Genomic DNA, 24640 nt, shown 5'->3' on the forward strand with positions numbered 1-24640 from the left:
GCCAGCCCATGACACCCATGCCACCCAATTAGGATACGTTTTTGGAAGGTGGGAGGAAACCGTATCACCTGAAAGAAACTCTCACAGGTCACGGGGAAAACGTACAAACTTATTAAAGAGAGCAGTAGATACAAACCCGGATTAATGGCACTGTAACACCATTGCATTAACTGTTAGGCTGACTATACTGAAGCATATTGGACAAATACAGGACTGTTGTGGGTGGGACATTTTTGTTGGCTTGAGCAGGTTGGACCAAAGGGCCTGCCTCCATGCTGTATGACTCAATGGCATTGGTAACTGGAGAAAGATAACTTCAAAGGGGTGCAGAAAAGGCTGCCAGTGTTTTTTTTCAGTATCAATGACTCCATGGAGGTGCTCATGCTTGGTAGCACACACAATTTGGGGCATAGCAGGGCACCAAAACAGGAAGACACAACCTTGCTTCCCATCAAGAAGGAGAAGCCTGGGAGAAGACCCTACAAGGGAGATCAAAGTAGTATACTGAAGTGAGGCTTGGAGACTGATGGATGACCATACTGGGCAGTGGGCTGCAGAAAACCGGCTCATGGAACCAGGTGTCAGGAGCAGGCTCCATAAGGGTGCCGATGGTGACAAGGGATCCCAAATGGCCACAGGTTCTGAAACTTCCTTAACTTGTAGGATGTTGGGAACCAGGAACTTGGGTTCACCACTGGAACAGACAGGAGGCCATGGCAGCTGCAGAGGTTGCGGGAGTAAAGGAGGTGAATCCACAAACACTGTCTTTGAGCGGACCCTCCTGTGCTTCTCTTTAGTGGGGGCAGTGGCTTGTGGTGCCTCTGTATGTCTTTTATGGAAGGCAAAAGTTGGCAAGTTTTGCATTTATAAGTTTGACAATAAAGGAATCTTGTAAAAGACCAAAGAAATTTACTCCACAATCATCCACAATGATGCACTGTCACTGCCTTTGACTACAGGCTGGATCTCCAGCACCAGTTATCCCTAGGATTCGGTTAAGGCAGTGACACACAATTTACAGTACAGTCTCGGTGATAAAGTGGGGCATTGCGATGGTGAAGGCCCTGCCAATAGTGAGCCCCCAGCTTTGTCACCCTAACAGAGATCTAATCCTCCACGTGGAGTATAGAGATCAGCTCCATCACATTTCAATGAGGAAGGCAGAGAAAGGCCTGATTTACATCTGAAAAATTGATAACATTAAAATGTTAATTTATATATTTCATACCAGAACACATGTGACAGCTGTTGTGCACATTTGAAGTCTAGTCCCCTGGGCTAATCCCAGTATATTCTCGATGACTGTAGAATAACAGAGACGTGGGAGAGGCACCAAACACCTCCCATTTAGTTCTATGTCCAAGGGTCAGAGTTGAGTGGTCGACCAGTCCACCCCTGCAGAAGGGGAAAAGCAGCTCCATCCTTTCCAGACCCAGACCCCTCCCACCTTGAAGGGGTCACCCAGCCACCCCCCTCCCCCCATCCCACTGAGAGGGGTACAGAACATCCCCACTCCCACCTCCAGACAGGGCCCCAACTAGTCCCTTCCCTATCCATGTGACCTGGTAGAGAGATGACAAAAAGTCCTTTACCTTCGCTACATGTTGGAGTTCTCAGCTGACATGCTCTCCGAGTCCAGTCCATTAAACCCAGTCAAGCCACACTGCGATGCCCGTGCCCAGCTGCCGGTGAACTCAGACAGCACGTCATCACCCCTCTCGCTGGTATCATCCACTGCACTCCAGTCCTCCTCCTCCTCCTCCTCGAGCTCGCTGAACTGGCCGTCTCTGCTATTGCTCTCAGATGTGTCCATGGCATCCTCTGTCTGCTTCTCAGCAAACCAGTCCCTCACCTGCTCATAGCTCAGGTTGGACCTAGACACCAGCTCATCCAGGTCCTCTTCCCTCAGCTGCCTATGCTGCAGGTAATATTGGAGTAGAACCGCCTTTCCAGCGCGGCTCTGGGATGTATGGCTTGAGCAGTTCCACCCTCCACTCTTGTGCTTTCTGGTGCCTCGTCCTCCACTGCCATTCATGTTGTTACCCTGCCCGTTTTGACCATCGGAATTGGCTCTTTGGTACTGGCCAAGCCACTTCAAGTTGCCGTTTTTGATAGCATATCGGTTGTCACCAAACCAGCGCACAATGTCATTCCGAGGCAAGCCACTCTGTACCACCAGACTGTCGTACTGCTCCACGGTGGGCCACTGCGTGCGTGCGAACACACTCTTAAGGATGTGCAGCTGCTCTTGGCTCTTTTTGTGGCTCTTATCTGCTGGAGTGGCTGCTTTCGTTCGGTGTGGCGCAGAAGCTGGAGAGGGCACCCCGTACTTGGACAGGTGATGCGGGGTTCCTAGGTGGGTGCTGTCGGCTGCTTCCCATCTCCCGTGCTCTTGTTTGAAGTCGATTTTCCTCATTTCTAAACTGCCTCTCTCGAATGAGTCTCGCAGTTTCCTCCGCTCCGCAAACCAGGCATCAATTTCTCTCCTGGTGAGCTTGGAGTCTACCCGCAGTCTCTCCTTTTCCTCATCTGTTGGGAAGGAGCTGGAGTGGAAACTCTCCTCCAGCGCCCTGAGCTGCTCCGAGCTCTTTTCCTTGAACTTCTGAGGTGCAAACTCTGAGGAGGTGTTCCAGCCAGACCTCCGTGTACCATGGAAGCTTGTGGCCTCCTGCGGGATGACGACTATGGTTTCAGCGGAGGCATGACTTGTGTGGCCCCTCTGTGTCCGGTAGCGGTTGTCGCTGAACCACTTCTTGATCTCTGACCTGGACAGCTTGGTGACCTGCATCAGCCGGAGAATCTCTTGGTCGTCAGGAAACTGGCTGGTGGCAAAGCTGGCCTTCAGCTCCGCCATTTGCTCCTTCGTCTTCTTTCTGCCGGTGCTGACATCTGCACCGCTCACTGGGACGAATGGGAGCGGTTGGCCTTGCGCTGCCAGCTGTGCCAGGACCTGGGCAACGCTGGCACGCTTGCAGTCTACTGGCACCTGAGTGGTCAGTGCACCCCGCTTCTGTGTTTGGGCCTGTCCCGAGCCTCCGGCCGCTCTCGGAGCGACGGGAGAGCATGGCACTGCTGCCCCATTTGCCACTTGAGTGAACACAATGCCCGACTGGCCCATGAGCTGGCAGGGCACAGCTGCCTGGATTACTTGCTCCATGCTGCCTTCAGTGGTGGCTGGCGCAGCAGCAATCGTCGGTGCCTGGATGGTGCCATTGAACATCATTTTCCTTGCCTCTTCTACTTCCTCGGGAGCCCAGCTGATGCCGTGTTTGAGGCGCTGTGTCGAGAACCACATTTTGATCTGCTCCTCTGGATGCTTGGAGACCACAGTCAGCCAAGACAACTCTGCTTGCGTGGGGTAGGGGAATTTGTTGAAGGAGCCAATTAGGTTCCTGCTGATGTCCATGGCTTTGTTGTACTTGGTGCCATGCATGGGAATCATGACTTTGGGGATGAGACTAATGTTCGGTGGGGGCTGTATGGATGGCATCACGTGGGCCACACCATCCTTGATCACTGTCTCGGGAATAAGCAAGCCTCCCCGGAGAGGGCCATTGCCACCCTCTTCTCCATTGCCCTCCTGAGCACTGTCAAATTCCTGCTTCACTTGTGGAGATGTGTTTATCCTCTTGCCATCAGTTTTGCCTTTGATTGTCTTCATGATGGGAGTTTTGGCGATGGAGATGCCACCTGGAGCAGTCTCCTCCTTCTCCACATCACCACCATTGGTTGGATCATCCATCGTCTGTTCCAGAATGGTCTGGTTGTTGCGTTTTATCAATTTCAACTTGAAGTTGCTTTCCATCGGATGATGCCTTACATTGTGATCAGTGAAAGTGTCGTATCTTTTCGTTGTGAAGTTACAAACGGCACAGACATAAAAGGGATTGAGGATAACATTTGGATGTATAGTATCAACATGTTCTGTAAATTCATTCAAGTCCTGTGATTTGAAGGTGCAGTATTTACATTCATAGCCTCCTTCTAGTTTTCGGGCCTGCTGACTCTCCGTGGTTGGTTTCTCCATACCCTGGTCCCCATCGGCCATCCCATTATCCGCCGGCCAGCTTTGGTCAGGCAACTGGTGCGGAGAGGCATCGACCTGCCCGACCATCTCCAAATCTGGGTCCCGCTCAGTCACGTCCGCAGCACGAACCATGCAAGGCGTGGTCGACTTCCGTTTACTGGCCATCAGTGGCTTGATATGGAGGGCCTTCCCTGAAGACCAAAGGTCTCTCGAAAGAAGAGAGTCCAGCACTACCTCAGGTGGTGGGAACTCTACTGGTTGCTGGCAGCTCCAACGAGCACCTTTGCTGGCTGCATCACAGGAGAATTTTACCTGCAATTCAGAACAGTGGTTTCAGATTTCTTTAATTAAGATCTGGAACAGCAGAACCATGAAAAACAGCAGAGAACCCAATTACTGAAACATGTTCAGTAGATACAGGGTTTAGAAACTCGGTTGAAGCTGCTTGGCATAATTTAAGTTTTTACAACACCAACATTGAGAGGGTACATTGAGCGGTGGTGAATTTGTTTTCATTATGGTGCCAAAGAATGGTACGATTTGCATAGCGCAATTAGAGTGCCAGTGACCAAGGTTCAAACCAGCCGCTGTCTGCAAGGAGTTTGTATGTACTCCCTCGTGTCCACATGGGTTTCCACTGGGTGCTTCAGTTTCCTCCCATGTACTGAAGATGTACGGAGTTAATAGGTTAATTGGGCACATGGGTGTATTTGGGTGGCCCAGGCTCATGGATCAGAAGGGCCTGTAACTGCACTGTATCTCCAAATTAGAATTCACTGCAGCCTGTAACATCAAGTCATCAACGGTTCTGCTCAGTGGTTGTGGAACAAAGTTAAGTATCCTCAAAAAAGGACCTCAACAACAAATTCAAAATCACAACCTTTCTCCACCAATATTATTCAAAGACTGATAGTCAAATATCTACAATCAGCTAAGTATGCCTCCACATGTGAAAAAAACTGCATATTTAGTATTCAAAACAATTTACATTCTTTTGATTTATATCCAGTATGTTGACAGAAGTTTCACAAATAATAGGTCGTGAAGAGATTCAGTGGAGTTATACAGAGATGTTTCAACTTGTCAAGGAAATTCAATATAGTCATGAGTTGACAGACATATGCCAATTACAATTATATCCGGTAGAAAGAGAGACTCTTTTAATGATAGTGATGAGTCTGGGAGCTTCCTCCTCGGAAGGTTCCGGAAAGTGTAACATAGAATGTATAAGGAGACGACAGATAAACACAAGGAATGCGATAGAGGATGAAATGGAGCAGATGCTTCCAACTTAATGCAATGCTTTATACACATTGATAAGCCCAAGCCTAACATTAGCTACAGATAATTTTTTTTAAATTCTTAGTGTCAACTGTATAGCTGACATCCTAAATTTAGAACATTCTGAAACATCAAGGGCCAATTGCAAGTGGTTTTCTTTGAGCCAAGTTAAATTTAATTTTTTTTAAAAATTACAGCACTATTTAAACCCATGTCGTCCAACTACATCCAAATTAAGATACAACTGCATACATTTTTGGAGGGTGGAAGGAAACTGGAACACCTGGGGAAAACCCACACACAGGTTGGGGACATTCTGAGGTTTGCAACCTGACTCAACGCATTCCAAATCCATTCAATTCAACAAGGAACTCTCTGGAGGCTGAGGTGGGGCCGAGGCCCAAAACATTGGTTACCTTTTATTTCCTATGGATGCTGCGTAACCTTCTGGGTTTCTCCAGCACACACGTACTGCATTCGACGCTTTAGTGACTGGGGTACGAGAACCAGGCCAAACTGAGAGACCCATCCCAAATCAAAAGAAAGCCTCTGAACTGGCTGCACATTTTACAGGTACAGTACATCACCGTAACAACAGATGAGAGCAACTTTTATATTTCATGGTCTCCCACAAACGTTCAATCTTGTTTCTGATGGCAGACATATGGGAATGACTGCAGTTCACATTTTCAACTTCCCACAGATTCTGTGGGTTTCTGCATGGCAATGTCTGTCAGTCACATCTATGCACTCAATCAAGGTGGTGTTTGTGCAAGAAAAGCAACAAGCCGTGTCTTCAAGTAATCTCAGTGAACAACCTTTACTAAAATATTCCGTTTCAGCCTGAAAGTGCGAAATGGAATATTTAATAGTTCAACTCTATAAAACTCTGGTTAGATCACACTCAAGAGTGTTGTGTTCAGTTTTGATCTAATTAAGGCGAGGATGTGGAAGCTATAGAGGGGATTCAGAGGAGATTTACCAGGGTGCTGGCCAGATTGGAGAACACATCTTATGAGGAAAGGCTGAGTGAGCTAGGGGTTTTCTCTTTGGAATGACGATGAATGAGAGGTGACAATAAAAGTGTTTATTATGTATACTATTAGTATAGGGGACTATACTTATAGCTCAATGGACTGCGGAAATGAACAGCTGTTTACCTATGGGAAAAAGACACATAATTTAAAGAATAAACGTCACTTTTGAAAAGGTCTGGCAGTCATATCTGGACCACATAGGGGCTGATTTGTTTTTGTTTGGTTTGTGAGAAAAAGTTGAATATATTGTATACTTAAAATGTTACTCTATTTTTTGAAATAAAAACAAAAATAAAATATTTTTTTAAAACCTGCCTATTATGAGTAGATCATTAGGGATTCAAATAGGGTGGGCTCCCAGCACCTTTATCCTAAGACTACAATGGCCAATACCAGAGGATATCTGTGTAGGATGAGTGGAGTAAACTTCAGAGGTAGGGCTTTTTTAACATATATATGTATTCAGACAGATAATGGTGAGTGCCTGCATTGCATTTCCAGGGGTGGAGGCTGGTACAATAGGGACATTTAAAGATATCTTAGATTAGCACATGAGGGAGGGGTTTAGTCTGTTGTGGAGTAGTTGTATATAGGTCAGCACAACCTCGTGGGCTGAAGGGCATGTACTGTTCTATAATATACAGAAGCTAAAATGAGACAATAGGATTGAGGGTATTAGAACAAATAAAAATTAATTGTTACATCTTACTAATTAATTATTTCCTGGCAGTAAACGGCAGCCATGAATGATCCACTTACAAATGAATGGAAAAGTGCCAATCATTTCCTACCAGGATTAATGAGGTTGTAAATACGGTTTCATCAGGAAAATCCACACAGAAATTTCCTACTTCACATGCTGCCTGGGAATGAATGCTAGAAATTGGCATCTGATTTAACAAGGATTATCTTACCAGTATGAGCAAACTCCAGCCTTCTAACTTTACAGACATCCAGTGGTGGATATAGATTTGGTTGGCTGGATTACTGGAATATGCTCTAATTAACTGGACTAAATATAAGTTTGACGTTTGTAAATCTCTTGAGTTTTCAATAGATGGTAAACAGGCAATTCATCCACCACACACGTTTTGTTCTAAGATAATGTACCTCCCATTTCACAGCTACTGCATGCAATGCTGTAGTTCTTGAAATGAAGAACAAACTGCAAAGGCCCAATGCTTCTGCTTGGCCACAACTAATTAGCATCTGACCTTTCAAGGATATGATGTGGCAGTGGAGAAAAAAAACCTATCTAAGTCAAGCTTAACTGAACTGAACCCATTCTGCTCAAGGAACTCAGCGGATCAGGCAGCATCAGTGGGAGGAAAATAATGGCTGACGTTTCCATTCCAGCATCTGCAGTCTCTTGTGCATCTCCAGCTTAACTGCACAGTGGTTTATAAAGACTACGCTCACCCATTTCATGCTCAACTATCTAGGAAACACAAGACAGATTCAAAACATTACCACTAGTTAGGCCTGTAACTTCAGAATAAATAGTACATTACATTTTCAAGTTGTCAAACAGCTTTTATATTTCTGTGTTAACTGAAAATAAAAGGAAGTGAGATACCTGGAGTATGAATGATCCAAGACTGAAGAAACTGCTGAACTTTTAGCATGTGTTTCTTCTTGGTGCTAACTTGGTCTTTATATAATTAGGTTACATTAATTTCAAAGAAAAATAAGAGGGTTTTTATTTTGAGACAGGGAAAAACTGTCTCGAGTCTGCAGTTGATTAGCTGGAAAATAGCACTGCCTTCAAGGCAACAAGTCGTATACCCAAGACTGCTGGTGACAAGTCGTGAAGAATCACCTCTCATACGTTGGGGAGACTACCACTTCACATTTTCAATCTCATTGAGCATGTCACAAAACATAATGTCCATCCAACAAAGCAAGCATAGCAGTGGAGAAAGCCAAACCTTCTCTGACTACACCAGAACCACATGAATGCTTTAAAAAAAAAATGTACAATACCATTGAAAAATAAAATCTTGAAGGTGGGGGAAATGCAGGGAGTTTGCAACAATGTGGAGTAATTCACTGATAGATTAAATCAATTTATTGGGTCTGGAACAAGGTGGATTAGTAGCCAGGATTTTGATTCCCATCTTAGCAGCTGGAAAATTTAAATGTAAGGAATTCTATTGCGAATTTTTCTTTTGAGACAAAAAGCTGGACAGTTACATTCAACAAGAGAGGACTGCAGATACTGGAAAACTGAAGCAGCACTTAAAGTGCTGGAGGGAATCAGCGAAAGTAAGCAGTATCCGTGGAAGGTGATAGGCAAGGGATGCTTCAGGACAAAACCCTTCATTGGGACATTGTTTCAAAGCTTCTTTCTTCATCAAAACTCCTATTTAGATCACCATGTCATTCTAGGAAGGAAATCTGCAGTTAATTTCCCAGTTTACCATTCCAGACACACTGATTAAATGCCTCCATAGTTCAGGATGGACAATAAATTGCCCCAGCAGCGCATCACAACCGAGGAGTTATGAAAAAATTAATGTGAATAAAAAGTCTGAGTTACTGAATGGGTCTAGCAGCTGCCATTTTCTGGCCCAATTTTTCTAGTAGGCCCAGATCTCTCTGCAAACTTTGAAAACCTTCCTCCCCATCCACAATGCCTCCAATATTAGTGTCATCAGTAAACTTGCTGATCCACTTTTCCACATTATTATCCAGATCATTGATATAGACAACAAACAACAATGGTCCTAACCAATCCCTGAGGCACAGCTCTAGTCACAGTCTGATAAGCAACCAGCCACTCTACCACTCTCTGTATTCTCCCATTCAGCCAAATTTGAATCCAGTTTACAACCTCTCCATGGATACCTAGTGTCTGAACCTTCTGAACTAACCCCCCACGTCAAAGGCCTTACTAAAGAATCCCAAGGAAACAGGCAGATGCGTCAAGAGAACGACATGCACTGGACCATCAATCCAGATTGGCCATTGGACTGACAATAACCTTGGCCAGGGTAAACAGTCTCCCTTAAAGTCAAGGGGTCATGTGACTGCATAAAACACTGATCAAGTTACATTTGGAGCATTGTGTGTGGCTCTGGTTTACACATCTGGCGAAGCATGTGGAGAAAGGACAGAAGGATTTAACAAGGATGCTGCCAGTTTTGAGATATAGGGAGAGGTTGTTCAAAATTGGAGTGTTTCCTGTGGAGCATCGTGGGAGTCTGAGGGGAGACCTGATAGGTTTATAAAGTTATGAAAGGATAGATAGGGTGGACAGTATCTTTATTCCAGGGTGGAAATGTCAGATACTGGAGGGTACAGATTGGGGGGGGGGGGGGGGGGGGGGGTGGGTGGTGAGGAAATTCAAAGCTAAGATGAGATGTTTTTACAGTCCTAGGTCCCTGACAGGGGTCGTGCTGGAAGAAGGTACAAGGATTAGATTTAGGAAACATTTAGACAGGCACTGACATTGATCCTGGGTACAGGATTCATCTCTTGTAACATGATTTAAATAACCGATATCTGGCTTCTATCAAATTACCCTCTTCCCAAAATACTTAGAGAATAAACCTAATATTTCCATGCTTGCTGATCCACGAGAGTCCCTGAACCACTAATGACAAAGACTACAATTCTCATCACCCTCTTATGCACCATCACACCTTTCCCGACTCTCCACAAACAACAGCTCAACCATCCCCAGAGGCCTCTGCACTTATCTACTTTGAATCTGTTGTACATTGCCCATTCTTCACAGCTGTGCCTTCGGCTGCCTGCGCCCCAAGTTCTGGAACCACCACCCCTCCCACTCCCCACCTCTTCATCAACATCCATTTTTAAAATTTGCCTTTAAAAAAAGTTGCTTCTTTCTTCAAGAAAGTCTGCAGATGCTGGGGTCAAATGCAGTACACAAATGTGCTGGAGAAAGTCAGATCACACAGCATCCATAGGAAGTAAAGAATAATTTACAATTCAGACTGGAATCCTTTGGCTCTCTCCTCCCCCCTGCTTTTTATTTAGGCACCTGCCTATTACTTTTCCCTTATACCTTGACGAAGGGCCCAGGCCCAAATCATTGTTTACCCTTTACTTAATATGGATGCTGTGTGATCTGTGAGTTTTGCCAGCACGTTTGTGTATTGCTCCGTTCTTCTGGCTATTTTTCAAATTTTGTTTGACAACATCCTTGTATATTTTGCTGTGTTATAAGTTCAACATAAATGCCTTTGTTTTGTTGGAAACTTTGTATTTTAGGGAGAAGTGAAACAACTTGCAGAGTTGTGTTTGTTATTCATTTTGACCTTAATTAACCTCAATCATCTGAACTCAGGCCAAAATGTAAAAGATGAAAATCTCTGTCAAACACAACAGGCCAGGGGTAATAGGATTTGACCCTCCATGAACGTCATCCTCAGCTTGGATATGCTGCCAAAACTGTATTTGTGTCTTTTGTTTTTAAAAGAACTGTGGCAGGTTGAAGCAAAGTTATAATTTGAATCAATAGGTTAGATACATTTAACTCAACTTTGCCTTGCAGTATACTTAAAGCTGTACCTTACTTCACTCTCACCTTAAGATTTTTTGCTGAAAGTTGGAACTTTAATTTGGATTTGCAGCAACTATGTTGCAGTGTGAAATGAAGAAAGAGAAAATGATCAGACGTCGTCAAATCGAAGTTCAGTAAAAGTCATTATTCAGTCACCTGCAACTTTTAAAACCAAATATATTTCAAATGACGTCATCGCATTGTGACGTCATGACGTCAGTCGGAACCTGCCAAGCTGGTTCGATAATCCTCCGGTGAGGCGCTACATGGACCCCACCCCCCACCCAAGAATCGGTGATAGGAGGCAAAACCTCTGATGCTATTACTGTCCACTGCTCTTGGCCGGTCATCCACGTCTTCGCATCGGGGTCGTGGCAAGGACCGATCAAGGTCAATGTGAGCGGGCTTTAGTCGGTCAATCGTAAATGTCTCTGGATGCCCCCTCAATGTCCAGTACACAAGTTGTATGATTGTTTCGTAGCATTTCAAGACAGTCTCTGTAAGGGTGGTAGATCATGTCTAACAAATCAAGGAAGTTACTAAAAAGGTTGATGAGTGGAAGGCAGTGGATGTTGTCAATTTGAACTTTAGTAAGGCTTTTGATAAGGTTCCCCATAAGAGGTTAGTAAGGAAGGTGGAAGGATTAGGTATTAATGATGAAGTAGTGAAATGGATTCAGCAATGGTTGGATGGGAGATGCCAGAGAGTAGTGGTAGAAAATTGTTTGTGGAATTGGGAGACCGGTGGCGAGTGGAGTGCCTCAAGGATCGGTACTGGATACATTGCTGTTTGTCATATATATTAATGATTAGATGATAGGGTGGCAAATTAGATTAGTAAATTTGCAGATGATACAAAGGTTGGCAATGTTGTGGGCAGTGAGGAAGATTATCAAAGCTTACAGGGTAATATAGGACAGATAGAAGGGTGGGCTGAAAAATGGCAGATGGAGTTTAATACTGATAAATATGAGGTGCTACATTTTGATAGGACTAATTAAAATAGGACATACTCGTTAAATGGTAGACAATTAAGGAGTGCAGTGGAACAAACGGATTTAGTACATAATTCTCTGAAAGGTGAATCACATGTGGATAGGGAGGTGAAGAAGGCTTTTAGTAGAGAACACAGGAGTTGGGATGTTATGTTGAAATTGTATCAGGCATTGGTGAGGCCAAATTTGGAATAGTGTGTGCAATTTTAGTCGCCAAATTGCAGGAAGGATATAAACAATATAGATAGAGTCCAGAGGAGATTTAAGAGAATGTTGCTGGGGTTTCAGGGTTTGAGTTACAGGGAATGGTTGGCCAGGCTGGGACTTTATTCTCTGGAGCGTAGAAGGTTGAGGGGTGATTTGATAGAGATATTCAAAATTATAAGGCAGATGGATATGGATAGGTTTTTTCCACTGAGTGGGGAAGATTCAAACAAGTGGGCATGGATTGAGAGCAAAAGGGGAAAGTTTAAGGGAAACACAAGGGGAAATTTCTTCACACAGAGGGTGGTGGGGGTATGGAATGAACTTCCGGCAGTGGTAGTAGAAGCGAGATCGATGTTAATATTCAAGGAAAAGTTAGATCGGTATACGAATGGGAGAGATTAGGAGAGTTATGGGCCAAATGCAGGTCAGTGGGACATGATGTTCAGCACAGACAAGGCCAAACTGACCTGTTGCTGTGCTGTAAATGGTTATGTGGTAATATGGTTATACAAACTCACAGACCCAGAGTTCCTTTACGATAAGGGTGTCGTTATATGCCTTGACGTGGGAACTGGGGCCAATTTTCCAAGCCACTCCTGCAGTCTACCTAAGACTTCAGTAAGTGGCACCTCCTGTCCATGTACTGCGGGCACAAACTCCCCAGGTACAATGAGCAGGGATCCATAAACCAACTCTGCTGATGAGGAGTTGAGATCCTCCTTGGGTGCTGTTCTTATTCCCAGGAGGATCCAGGGCTGCTCTGGAGGTGGGCCATAAGTGCAGCCTTCATGTGCCTATTGAACTGCTCCACCAGGCCAATTGACTGCAGGTGGTAGGCTATAGTGTGGTGGAGCTGCATTCCCAGCAGTCACAACAAAACGACCCAGAGTGCAGAGGTAAACTGTGGGCCTCTGATAGAGGTGATGTGTGTGGGTAGGCCGAACCAATACTCAGGCAGAAATAAAAGCTCTGGCACATGAATCGGTCAATGGGTCTGTCATAGGAACCACCTCCGGTCACCTAGTGAATCTGTCAATGACCATTAACAAATACCTAGATCCTCGAGACACTGGAAATGAGACGACAATGTCAACATGCACATGGTTCAATCTGCGCTGTGGTGGCAGGAAAGGCTGAAGCGGCGCCTTCACATGCCTTTGCACTTTTGCAGATTGGCAGTCCATGCAGGTCTTTGCCCAGTATGTGACCTGCTTTTTGAGTCCATGCCATACAAACTTGTCGGCTCTCAGGTGGACCGTTGCTCTAACGGAGGGGTGGGACAGTCGGTGAACAGCATCGAAAATGCAATGTCACTACGCAGCTTAACCTGGAGTGAGGCTGATCTGCGGAATCGTTGCACAGGAGAGTGGTACCTTATAGCCCAAAGGCTACAATCTCGAGTTGCAGTCTTATGACAGTAACTCTATAAACAGAGTTCGTCACCAGGCGCTAAGCTTTGGCGAGCACAACGTAGTCTACACCAGAATCCAAAAACCCACCTACTGCCGCGTCAGATGCGTCTATTGTCAAGGCGGTTGGGGCATCCATTTGTGGATGGACCAGCAATGTTGCCTTTGCTAGGGCATTTTTGGTCTGCTGGAATGCTACCATTGACTCCTTTGTCCACACTAGTTCTTTGGCATCACTGGATCAGAGAGGGGCTTCATAATATGAGCTGCAGAGGGTAGAAAGCGACCACAGAAATTGTCCATCCCCACAAATTATTGGAGTCCTTTGATCGAATCAGAATTTGAAGATGGCTTCCATCTTGCTAGGCAATGGAATGACTCCCTGGCTACTAGTCTGATGTTCCAAGAACTCGATAGAGGACTGCCCGAATTTGCGTTTGGCAGGGCTCACAGTTAGCCCGAATTCCTGTTGGCGGCAGCAGAGTAAACGCAGATGCTGCAGGTTGTCTTTGCAGGAGTGGCTGGTGACGAGTTTGTCATCCAAGTATATGAAAAGGAAGTCCATGCCAAACCCCAATGTGTCCATCAGTCACTGGAAAGTTTGTGCAGCATTCTCAAGCCCAAAAGGCATTCTCAAAATTTTGAAGAGATCGAATGGTGCTATGATGGCGGTCTTGGGCACGTCCTCTGGGTTTACAGGTATTTGGTGGTATCCAAGCACCAAGTCAAGTTTAGAAAATATCCTGGCCTCAAGAAGATTAGCTGTAAAATCCTGTATGTGTAGCACAAGGTTGCAGTCTACAGTGGTAGCGTCATTAAGACACCTGTAATCCCTGCAAGGTCACCAGCCTCCCATGGCTTTGGAAACCATATGTAGTGAGGAAGCCCACAGGCTATCAGACCTGCGCATGATTCCAAGTTCTTCCATTTTGTGGAATTCTTGCTTTGCAAGCCGCAACTTGTTGGGCGGCCATTGTCGGGCTGGGGCATACAGAGGTGGTCCTTGGGTGAAGTTGTGGTGTGTGTCACCATGTTTGGGTGTGGCAGTGGAGAACTAGGGAGTGGCAATGTCCAGAAACTCTGTAAGAAGTTTGGCGAATTTGTTGTTCGAGTACTCCACGGTGTCTAGGTGCAGGGCAGGTAGTTTGGCTTTTCACCAACCGTGTTCACCAACCGGCACCCTTTTAAGTCCACCATCAGTGAGTGGGCTGAGGAAGTCAGCACCCAGCAACGGCCAGGACACAGCAGCAAGAATGAACTTTCATGTGAACTTATTGTCACCGAATTTCAGGGGTATGGTCCGTGTGCTGAACGTATGAATCAAACTGTTATTCACTGCAGTCAGCACTGGACCTATACTCCTGGTGCAGGTGTCAAAGCCCCAAGAAGGAAGGACACAAATTCCACACCCCATGTCAACTACAAATTTGCATTGGGAGTGTTCATCCCAGATGTAGACTGTTACAGAGGGCAGCCACGGTAGCCATTCTCACAGTCATGCTTGTCCTGGGAATGTGCACCCTCTTCACTGGTATTCGTGGAGCTTAGACCTTTGGGTGTGACAAGCACTAATTTCTGTGGGCCTTGCTGTTAGCGTGCCATAGAATACCTGCACAGGCAGCCACTGTCTGAGGATTATCGAAGTCCTTGTCTACCTTGGCAGAGGTCTTCTGGCATATGCTCTAAAAACTGCTCGAAGAGCAAGTAAGGGCTATGGCCATCTTCCAGAGCCAAAATGTTATTCATTTACTCTGAAGGGGCGAGATCCCCCATGCCATTGAAATGGAGGAGCCGTGCAGATCACTCGCGTCGTGAGAGACTGTAAATCCAGAGGAGGGTTTTTAGGTCTTCGTACTTGCCAAGAGCTGGTGGGCCCTGAAGGAAATCCACTACTCGACCAGCCATGTCATGGTTTAGGGTACTTACCACATGATAGTATTCAGTGTCGCCCACTTCTATCTTGCAAATGTGGAACTGCGTCTCAGCCTGCCCAAACCAAACTTCAGGTTGAGTGGTCCAAAAGGCAGGCGGTTTGAGCAAAACCACTGCGTCGTTCATGTTAGGTGCAGAATCCGTTTGGGCCCATGGGGTTCACAATTGTGTTGCAGTGCGAAATGAAGAATGATAAAACGATCAGACGTAGTTGAGTCGAAATGTAAAAGTCGTTATTCAAACAGTCACACACAGGTTTTTAAAACCCCAAACGTTCCAAATTACATCACTCGGAACTTACTGAGTCGGTTCGATTAAGCCTCTGGTGATCTGCTACAGATTTAACATTTCCATGTTTAAGGACTTGAAATACAAGGTGATTCAACAATGTGTTTATTCACCCTGCTCTCTGGTTTGGTTTTTGAAAATGGGCTTTGAATGTTTAAAAAAAAACACTATTTTACTGTTGTACTGACATTTATCCCAAATTTTCAAAAATATTTCACTAACAAAAAAAAGCAGCCGAGGCATAAACACACCCCCCACTTCATCTCTATTTCTCCCACTGCCTCAGAAAAGCAGTAAACACGTCAAAAAGAATCATCCCACCCCGGACACAGTCTCTTCCACTCGCTCCTATCAGGAAGAAGATTCACAAGTGTGAGATCAAGTTCCACCAGGTTCAGGGACTGTTCCTTTCTCACCATTTTCTGACTTCTGAATGATCCTCACATGGGTAAAATTATATTGCCTCTCCTCTGCACCAACTGATCTCTCTCTGTAACTCTACACACTGTGTTGCATTGTTACAGCTGTACTATGCATGGGTTGACAAGCTGAACTGCTTGGCAAATTAACTTTCTTACTGCACCTCAGTACCTGTGACAATAAGTTGGAAACTTGAACCAGATCTTTTGAAATGTAAACAACTGAATACCAGTGTCTTATGTATCCAACAGTTGTATGATATTTTCTCACACAAAGCCTCAATAACAAATAGTTCACGAGAACCAATGCAGGTGGAAACAGCAATCACACAGCCTCTCAAATTTTTCCAAATTCAATGGGATGATGGGCAGCACTGCACTTTCCTCCCTGGTCCAAATTCCCTTTCATTCGTCCCTTGTTTCAAGGGTTCGTCAGCCAAAAGATCCACCCAAGGCCAAAGGCTGCTTGTGCCTGAAGGACCCACACAGGTGGTGAGCTGCAGAAACCAGGGATCGGGACCCATGAGGGTGCCAATGATGAGTATGAGTCCTGAAGGACCATGGGTACTGACAGCTTCCTGATCACATTGGGGGTTGGGAACTAAGAGCTCGCATTCACTGCTGAAACACAGGACTCTGTGTGGCTGCAGGAGAGCTGGAAGCGAAGCTATGGATATTGTGTCTCAGAAGTATCTCTCTTGTGCTTCTCTTTCTCTCATCTGTGGAGGTGCTGGACTAGTAGCTCCTCTTTGTGTGCCTTTACAACTGGAGTTCCAATGGGACAATTCCCTGATCTGAGGAGTCCATTCTGCATCGGCTCCAAGGCAAGAACATCCTTTCCTGGATACAGCTACCAGAACTGGACAATGTGCTCTAGGTGTGGCCTCACCAAAGTAGCGTAAAATCTCAGTAAACCTCCTCACTTTTGGATGCCAACCCCAAAGACCAATGTATCAGTGGTGCAAGTGAGAATGTTGGCCGGGATTAGGAAGCTTGAGGTCTGCTCACTAGGAGGTGGGCAAGGATAATTCCCTGTGATGGGAAGGTGAATGTTAAGCTATCCTGGTTGTTCAGGGCCCTCTGAATGTGTGTGAGGGAGGGCAGTTGAGGAGAAAGTACATCCTCATGGTTAGATGGATGTCAGGTTGGCTGTGACAGGTCAGGTTTTAATTTTGTACCCAAGCAGATTGAACACGAGGAGAACTTAAACCAACCATCACATTTTACCAATTGGATGTTAGAAATCATTTAACAGAAAACTTACACATTCACGGCCATTACTCTGCTGTCCTCTCTGATAGGTACTCCACTAAATTCACCAAAAGGTGAAAGGAGTCAAGGACTTCTCAATTAGCGATGGGGTCTAAGGAGAATCTCGCACAGAAGGACAATTTTATATTCATTGCTTCTAGCTTCCAAAGTTCAGTTTTGTACTTGCTTCATATTCGTCAGTTTAGACAAGCTGAACTAAAGTTTACTGGACAACTAGAACTGATGGAGGGATGTTTCTGCCCTCTGCTCCCCATGCGCAAGTTTGCTCCAGCTCAATGGAGACCAACATTTGACTCATTAACCCCTCTGTCCAATGACATCATGAATGGGAACAATCAGCTGTGGGTCACCAGAGCACAACTTAGTGCAGCAGCACATTTCGTCACCTTGCATTTGAGAGGGGCCTCAGCAACACAGGTACGGTGACGGGAAACACAGGGGTAATCACAAGGTGGCAGCCTCTCATCCCTCAAGTCTATGTCAATATTCAGTGAGACCACATAATACCTTTGACACTCTGTCTGTTCCTTCTTAAACATACTCACTACCATGGCTCTTTGTGGAGGAAAAATTCACAGCTGCTTTACCTCTGAAGGAATGTATTTTTCATCTCAGTTGCTTGGTGTTATCACTAGCCCAAACCTATTGAGAGCATCCAGGGGAAGCATTCTCTGCATATAACCTGGCAAAATGTTCCATAGGGGCATCTCCTGATTCTTCTAATTATACTGTCAATAGTAACATTTACATATTTGATGATAGGAATTTTTTGACACCGAGTTGGAAAATTGATGACCTGCTGTGAATGCAGTGAACTCTATTGAACTATTACAATGGACTCATCTGGCATACGAGGCCATTTGGTTCAATGCCATGCAAGTTCTTTATGGAGCTCTCCAATTAGCCTTAAACAGGAAAGTCTGCAAATGCTGATTGTAGTGCCATATATAAATGTGCTGGAGAATCTGAGCAGGTCACACACACACCATCTGTAGGTAGTAAGTTTCCAGCCTGAGCCCTTGGTCAAGGTATGAATAAAAAGCAGGCAGGCATCTAAGTAAAAAGGTGGAGGGAGGAAGGGGCAGAGAGCGGAGAACAAGCTAATGTCAGATGGATCTAGGTGGGAGGGTAGAAGAGAAAAAGAGGTAAGGGGGAGGAAGTAGCCCTTGGATAGAGGGAAGGTAGAAGCTAGAGTAAGAGACTGAAGGATAGGTAAAGAGGATTGTAAGTTATTTAAAGAAAAATGGGGAAGTCAATGTCAATGCCCTCTGGTTGGAGAGTGCCAAGATGGGATATTAGGTGGTGTTCCTCCAATTTGTGGGCAATCTTGGCTTTGCAGTGCATGAGGGCCACGGATAGACACATCAGTGTGGGAATGGGGTGTGGAATTAAAATGATTGGCCATTAGGAGGTCCCTATTATTGCAGCATACGTAGCCAAGGTGCTCAACGAAATAAGCTCTGAGTCTGTGTCCAGACACTCTGATGAAGAGGAGACCACAAATGGAGCACCGGATGCAGTGAATGACTCCAGCATTTTTACAAGTGAAGAGTTGCTTCAGAATGATGGTGAGGGAGGTGTGGGGTGCAAGTGCAGCATTTCTTGCAGTCACGGCTTAACACTGAGGGGGTGATTAATGGGAAGGAGTGAGTGGACAAGTCCCAGAGGGACTGAACAGACCATGGAAAGCAGAAAGGGAAGAAGAGGGAAAATGTGTTTGGCAGCAAGATCATGCTGTAGGTGGTGGAAATAGTGGATGCGATTGCAAGTGGGGACGCAAGTAAGGACAAGGGGAATCCCGTTCTTCTTGCATCTTGGGGCAAAGAAAGTCTGGACAGGTGTAGGAAATAGTGGAGATGCGAGCAAGGGCTGAGTTGATGGCAGTGGAGGGAAGCCACATTTTTTCCAAGGGGACACCAGATGTTATAAATGGAAGAACTCATCCTGGTAGCAGATGCAATGGAAGAGGAGGAATTGAGAGGAAGAGTTGAATCTTCACATGGGACAGGGTGTGAAGAAGTGTAGTCAGGTATGGGACCCATCTTATCATGTCCCTCATAATATTATAAACCCCTATTAGTCTCATCAAATCCTTCATTACTCTACACAGAAAAGCCCAGGTTCTGTAATCCTTACTGCATCAGACATGATGCAGTTGACTGTGGAGCAATCCATGCTACTGCTGAGCTCTTTCTCCTTTACATTAGAGATTTCATTGGTGCTGTCTCATGTATGCAATGATGAGCTCATCAACTGTATCCACTTTCCCCTCAAGCTCAAGTTTACTTGGTCCATCTCCGGCAACACTCTCTTCTTTCTCAATCTCGTCTCCATCTCGGGAGACAAACACTCTCCAGACATTTTCTACAAACCTACCAACTCCCACTGTTACCTCAACTGCACCTCTTCACACCCTGTCCAACCACCTTCAACAACTCCCATTTCAGCAGACCCCAGTTTCTACCACTCACCTAAAGGGCAGTCTACAGTAGCCAATTAAACCCCAACCCATGTCTCTGGAAGGTGGGAGGACCCCAGATTACTCCGAAGAACCTTGTGTGGTCACAGAGAGACTGTGCAAACTTCATACAGACAGCAGAGGTTGGGATTAAAGCCTACAACCCTTTGCCTGTGCTCCTCCCCTTTACCCTGTCCTCACCTTCCCACATCTTTTGTTATACCCATTTCTCCTGATTCCTGACAAAGGCCCAGGCTCAAAAGGTTGACTGCTTTTATCCTACTTTCTTTAACGATAGAAGGATCTTCTAGCCCATGAGCCTACGCCACACAAATACATCAATTAACGCACAAACCCTGTATGCTTTTGGAGGTAATCCACGCAGGTTATGGGGTTATGGATTTGAACCACAGTCACTGGCACTGTTTTAGCATTGTCCTAACTGTTATTGTAACCCTGCCACCCTATGGATGCTGCATCATCTGCTGAGTTTATCCAGCACTGCTGTGCACCGCATCTACTTGATTGTTTATTTGAATTTTTCCCCTTCGAATTTCACCCACAGCTAGCTTTACCCAGCAGTCCATCTTGAAGTTCAGCAGTTTAAGGTCACAGACACGAGTGGAAATGATTTTTACCGCATGGCTTGCGAAGATGATTTTACACATCCCATGTAAGGCCCAGGCTTGTCACGACCAAGTTTAAATCTCTACAAATGATTGTCAAGATGTGTTCAGCTATGGAGAGATGTAGCCTCAAGCTCTCTCAGCACCAATGGGCAAAAGCATCCTTTTGTTTTTAAATGCCATGCCATTTCACATCAAGCAGGATTTCCTCCTCTCTCCATGAAGGTTTGCTGGCCATAATGCCTGCAGAAAATCTGTAAAGTTTCTAGCCTTTCTACACTAACCACTGATCAGCACAGCAGCTGTCTACAAAATTATTAATCTCAGAGTCCAGGGAATTTTCGCTGTGGCGAGGATGCAAAGAAAGCACAGGGGGAGATCTTTATGATGGACAGCATGTGATACACAGGGGATGAAAGGGCAGAAAAGGATATCCACAACAACATGAAACCATTTAGCCCATTGTATCTGCTGGTTGGGACAGAACTGGTCACCTCATTACAGGAAGGATGTAGATGCTTTAGTGAGGGTACAGAGGAGGACGTCATGATTGGAGAACATGTCTGATGCAGTAAGGATTACAGAACCTGGGCTTTTCTCTGTAATGAAGGATTTGATGATAGGGGTTTATAATATTATGAGGGACAGATAAGATGGACTGCCAGTACATTTCTATCTTGTAAGACATCTGTTGAAGGTGAGTGGAGGAAAGCTTAGGAAAGACATCAGAGGCAAGTTACCCCCACCCCCAAGAGGTGGGGAATGCAATGCCAGGATGCTGGTGCAGGCTGCGACAATAGAGACATTTCAAAGACCTTTGGATAGGGACATGGAATATGGGTTTAAAGTGGGGTAAAATTATATTGTAGTGGAGAGAGTTAACTCAGGTCAAAAACCTTGCATTCAATGTCACCAAAACTAAAGAGCTGATTGTTGAGTTCAGGAAAGGAAAACCAGAGATATACAATCCAGTGATCATTTGGGCATTAGAGGTGGAGAGGGTGATCAAATTCAAGTTCTTGGGAGTCACTATCTCAGGGGATCTTTCCTGGACCCAACACACCAATTGTACCATGAAGAAAGCAGATCAGCACCTCTACTTCCTCAGGAGTTTGCAGAGGTTTGGTATGACATAAGAAACCTTTGCAAATTTCTAGAGCTATAGTAGAAAGCATGCTGATCGGTTGCATCATGGTCTGGAAACACCAATACCCCTGAGTGTAAAGCCCCCCCAAAAGGTAGTGGACACAGCCAAGGACATCACAGGCAAAACCCTCCCCCCCTATTGAGTACATCTACTGGGAACATTGTCATCGGAGAGCAGCAGCAATCAAAGACCCACACCACCCAGCATACACACTGTTCTCACTGGTGCCATCAGGAAAGAGGAGAACAACCAGGTTCAGCAACAGTTGCTATCCCTTCACTATCAAACTCCTCAATGGCAAACTCAATCAGAAGCCCTTTATCCACTGGCATCCCAGTTAATTGGCTGTGTAGTGTCCCAGGATAGGAAGCTGTCCATGCTGTTTCCACCTTTAACCAGGACACTGACCGCTTTTCCACTGAACACAACTCATCCCCGGGATCGCAGAGTCTACCTTCGAATGGGATGAATGGAAGTTGTCCATTTTCCACTGGCTATTTAGTATACTGATGCCAGCTGACACCAAGGATATGAGTAGAGTAGAGGCCGTCAATCACTGGCGGGATTTGATGCTGGTCCTTTTCCACTGGTCCCTGTCCCGGTAATTTCTGGGACAAGGTGCTAATGGAAAAGGGGCTAGAGGCTAATTTAAGGACTCAACTAGTGCACTTTATTTTTGTTCTCCCTGTATTGCAGTTTGTTTACATTCATTATCTGTTTACAGCTCTGTTTACATGTTTTACGCTGTGTAGAGTTTATTTTTTGCATTACCAATTAGTGGTAATTCTGCTGTGCCCACAGGAAAAATAAATCTCTGGGTTGTATGTGATGTCATGTATGTACTCTGATAATAAATCTGAAGTCTTACATTGTGGGCTGAAAGGCCTGCACTATGTTATAATGTACATGGGCACTGCTGGCAAGAATAGCTATCGTTTCAGTCAAACTAAACTGCTTCAGAATCACATATAGATCAGAATGAGCAAGTGTGGGAGAGCTTCTGACCAGAAGGACACTGGTGAATCATTAAGACTTGCTGTTTTAACTGTTAGATTATTAATCTGAATTCAAATTCCACAGCTGCCACATTAGGAGGTGTTCATCCAAGCCTGATAGAGTGGTCCAACCCCTCTGCGTACAAAACGTGCCAAATGCAACTCCTCCCAGCCACACACCTCAAGTCCATATCGCTGTTACTGATGAATCCTAAACTCAGAACAATATAAGATGGGAGGAAACCATTCACCCACTGACTCTACTGGCTCTTTCCAGCAGCAACTTGTTAAATACACATCTTCCCCCATCTCTCTCTCTCTCTTCTTCGACAATATTTTCTTCAAATATTGATACAACTCCTGCCTTTTGGCTGCTGTACAGATCCTTTGGTGTGTGTAGGTGCATGGTGGAATCTTGGAGAAAATCATTAGAGTTGAGGGACAAATAAAATGGGACTGATGAAGGGTTGAAGGACCTGAATCTATGCCATTTCTCTTTTTGAATTGATTCCCTTTACAAACTCTTCGCAGTTTGTTTCCTCACCTCTTTTCTCTATCAATGCTGCCTTTCTGTTGAGGTTTTTCCAGCATCTTCTATTTATATTTCGGACTTCCAGTACATAATTTGACTTTTTTTTTCCATCAATGTACACAAGTTTCCCCTTTTCTCGAATTACAAAAAAAGATGGTTAGATATGGGTTACAAAGCACTGGCAACTTGAGTTTCGGTACAGATGCTCCAGAGAACCAGCTTATGTGGAAACCAAAACCAGGGATGCGTGTGCATAGTATGGTTAACGTAACACTGTTACACCACCAGTGACCCAGGTTTGAATGGCAGCTGTCTGTAAGGAGTATGTACATTCTCCCCGTGACCAGCTTGGGTTTTCTCCAGTGTTTCCTGTTTCTCCCTTCCCCCCCCACCAACCAAAGATGTACAGAGTTTGCACTATAATTAGGTGGCATGTGTTTCATGGACCAGAAGGGCCTTTTAAAGATTTCCAGCCTTAATGGATTTGAATAAGCTTCACTGGTATTTATGGCAATCAAGCAAGTTACAAGTACTAACTTTACATAGTGCTGACAGCTGATGGCCATGCGGCCCATTAGCTCTTGTGCTGGGTCCCACCAAACCCCACTCTTCTCTCCATGCTGCTCCACTTTCTTCCTAGTATAAATCTATTTCATCAGCACCTCACCACCCCTTCCCCCTAAATCAGACTGCAAATTCCAATTTCATTGCATTAAATTTAATTTTGGGATACAGCATGGCAACAGGCCTTTCCAGCCCATAAGCCTACGCCGTACAAATAAATCCAACCTCAAAATGAACCAGACTGTGTGTTTTAACAGAAAATACCACAGATTCTCTGCAGGACAGACTACACCTCAGGTTCTTTTGTCATCACTTCCAATTTGAGTTTTTCTGATCCTCAGTGACCATGGTTCGAATCTGCCAATGCCTGTAAGGAGTTTGTATGTTCTCTCTGTTTCTGTGTGGGATTCCTCCGGGTGTTCCAATTTCCTCCCACCCTTCAAAAAACATACAGGAGTTGTACACTTGGCGGCGTGGCAAGATGGCGTAAGGATCAGACGTGCCTTCCAGTCCTCTCCTGACTCTATCTTATTGTTTTGTCTAGAAATGCCCGTTAAAATTCTTTAAAAGTTTAGATAATTTCAGAGCTGCTAATTTAACTTATGATGGTACAATTGGTGGAAAAGAGCAAAAAAAAAAACAACAACAGATCATCAAAAAACTGCATTTTCCAAAAGTTCAAGTTTTGGAGCCTACCTACAGGAAAGACACTGGGACTCAGCATGAAATGGATCCCAGGAGAGGTACAGTGTTCGGATGTAGAGCTCTATGTTACATCGGTAGAGCCCTCTAAAGAGGGCGCCAAACAGCCTTTACAACAAAGAGTTACTCAAAGGCATTTGTCAACTGTAGAGGTGGCGCTGCAAACTGCATCTCTTGATAGAAGAACCTATACAACTTGATATACTGGGAGAACTTAATACA

At 45.0% G+C, this 24640-nt stretch overlaps 1 protein-coding gene across 17 annotated transcripts in view; it reads right to left on the minus strand.

Moving 5' to 3' along the window:
• zhx2a (zinc fingers and homeoboxes 2a) overlaps nucleotides 1–24640 on the minus strand; it is a 104408-nt gene that overhangs the window by 12069 nt on the left and 67699 nt on the right. For 7 of the 17 annotated variants that reach the window (XM_069920927.1, XM_069920925.1, XM_069920928.1 and 4 more), the window contains one exon: nucleotides 1593–4339. In XM_069920927.1, the coding sequence (XP_069777028.1) occupies nucleotides 1598–4192 (2595 nt within the window). In that variant the 5' untranslated portion in view covers nucleotides 4193–4339 and the 3' untranslated portion in view covers nucleotides 1593–1597. Of the gene's footprint in view, nucleotides 1–1592; nucleotides 4340–7259; nucleotides 7784–10897; nucleotides 10927–15409; nucleotides 15606–17386; nucleotides 17687–23164; nucleotides 23283–24640 lie in introns of those variants that run through there. The other 10 variants (XR_011352145.1, XR_011352146.1, XM_069920917.1 and 7 more) reach the window with 7 other exon arrangements.

The sequence above is a fragment of the Narcine bancroftii genome, chromosome 2, assembly GCF_036971445.1.
Source record: "Narcine bancroftii isolate sNarBan1 chromosome 2, sNarBan1.hap1, whole genome shotgun sequence".
NCBI lineage: Eukaryota > Metazoa > Chordata > Chondrichthyes > Torpediniformes > Narcinidae > Narcine > Narcine bancroftii.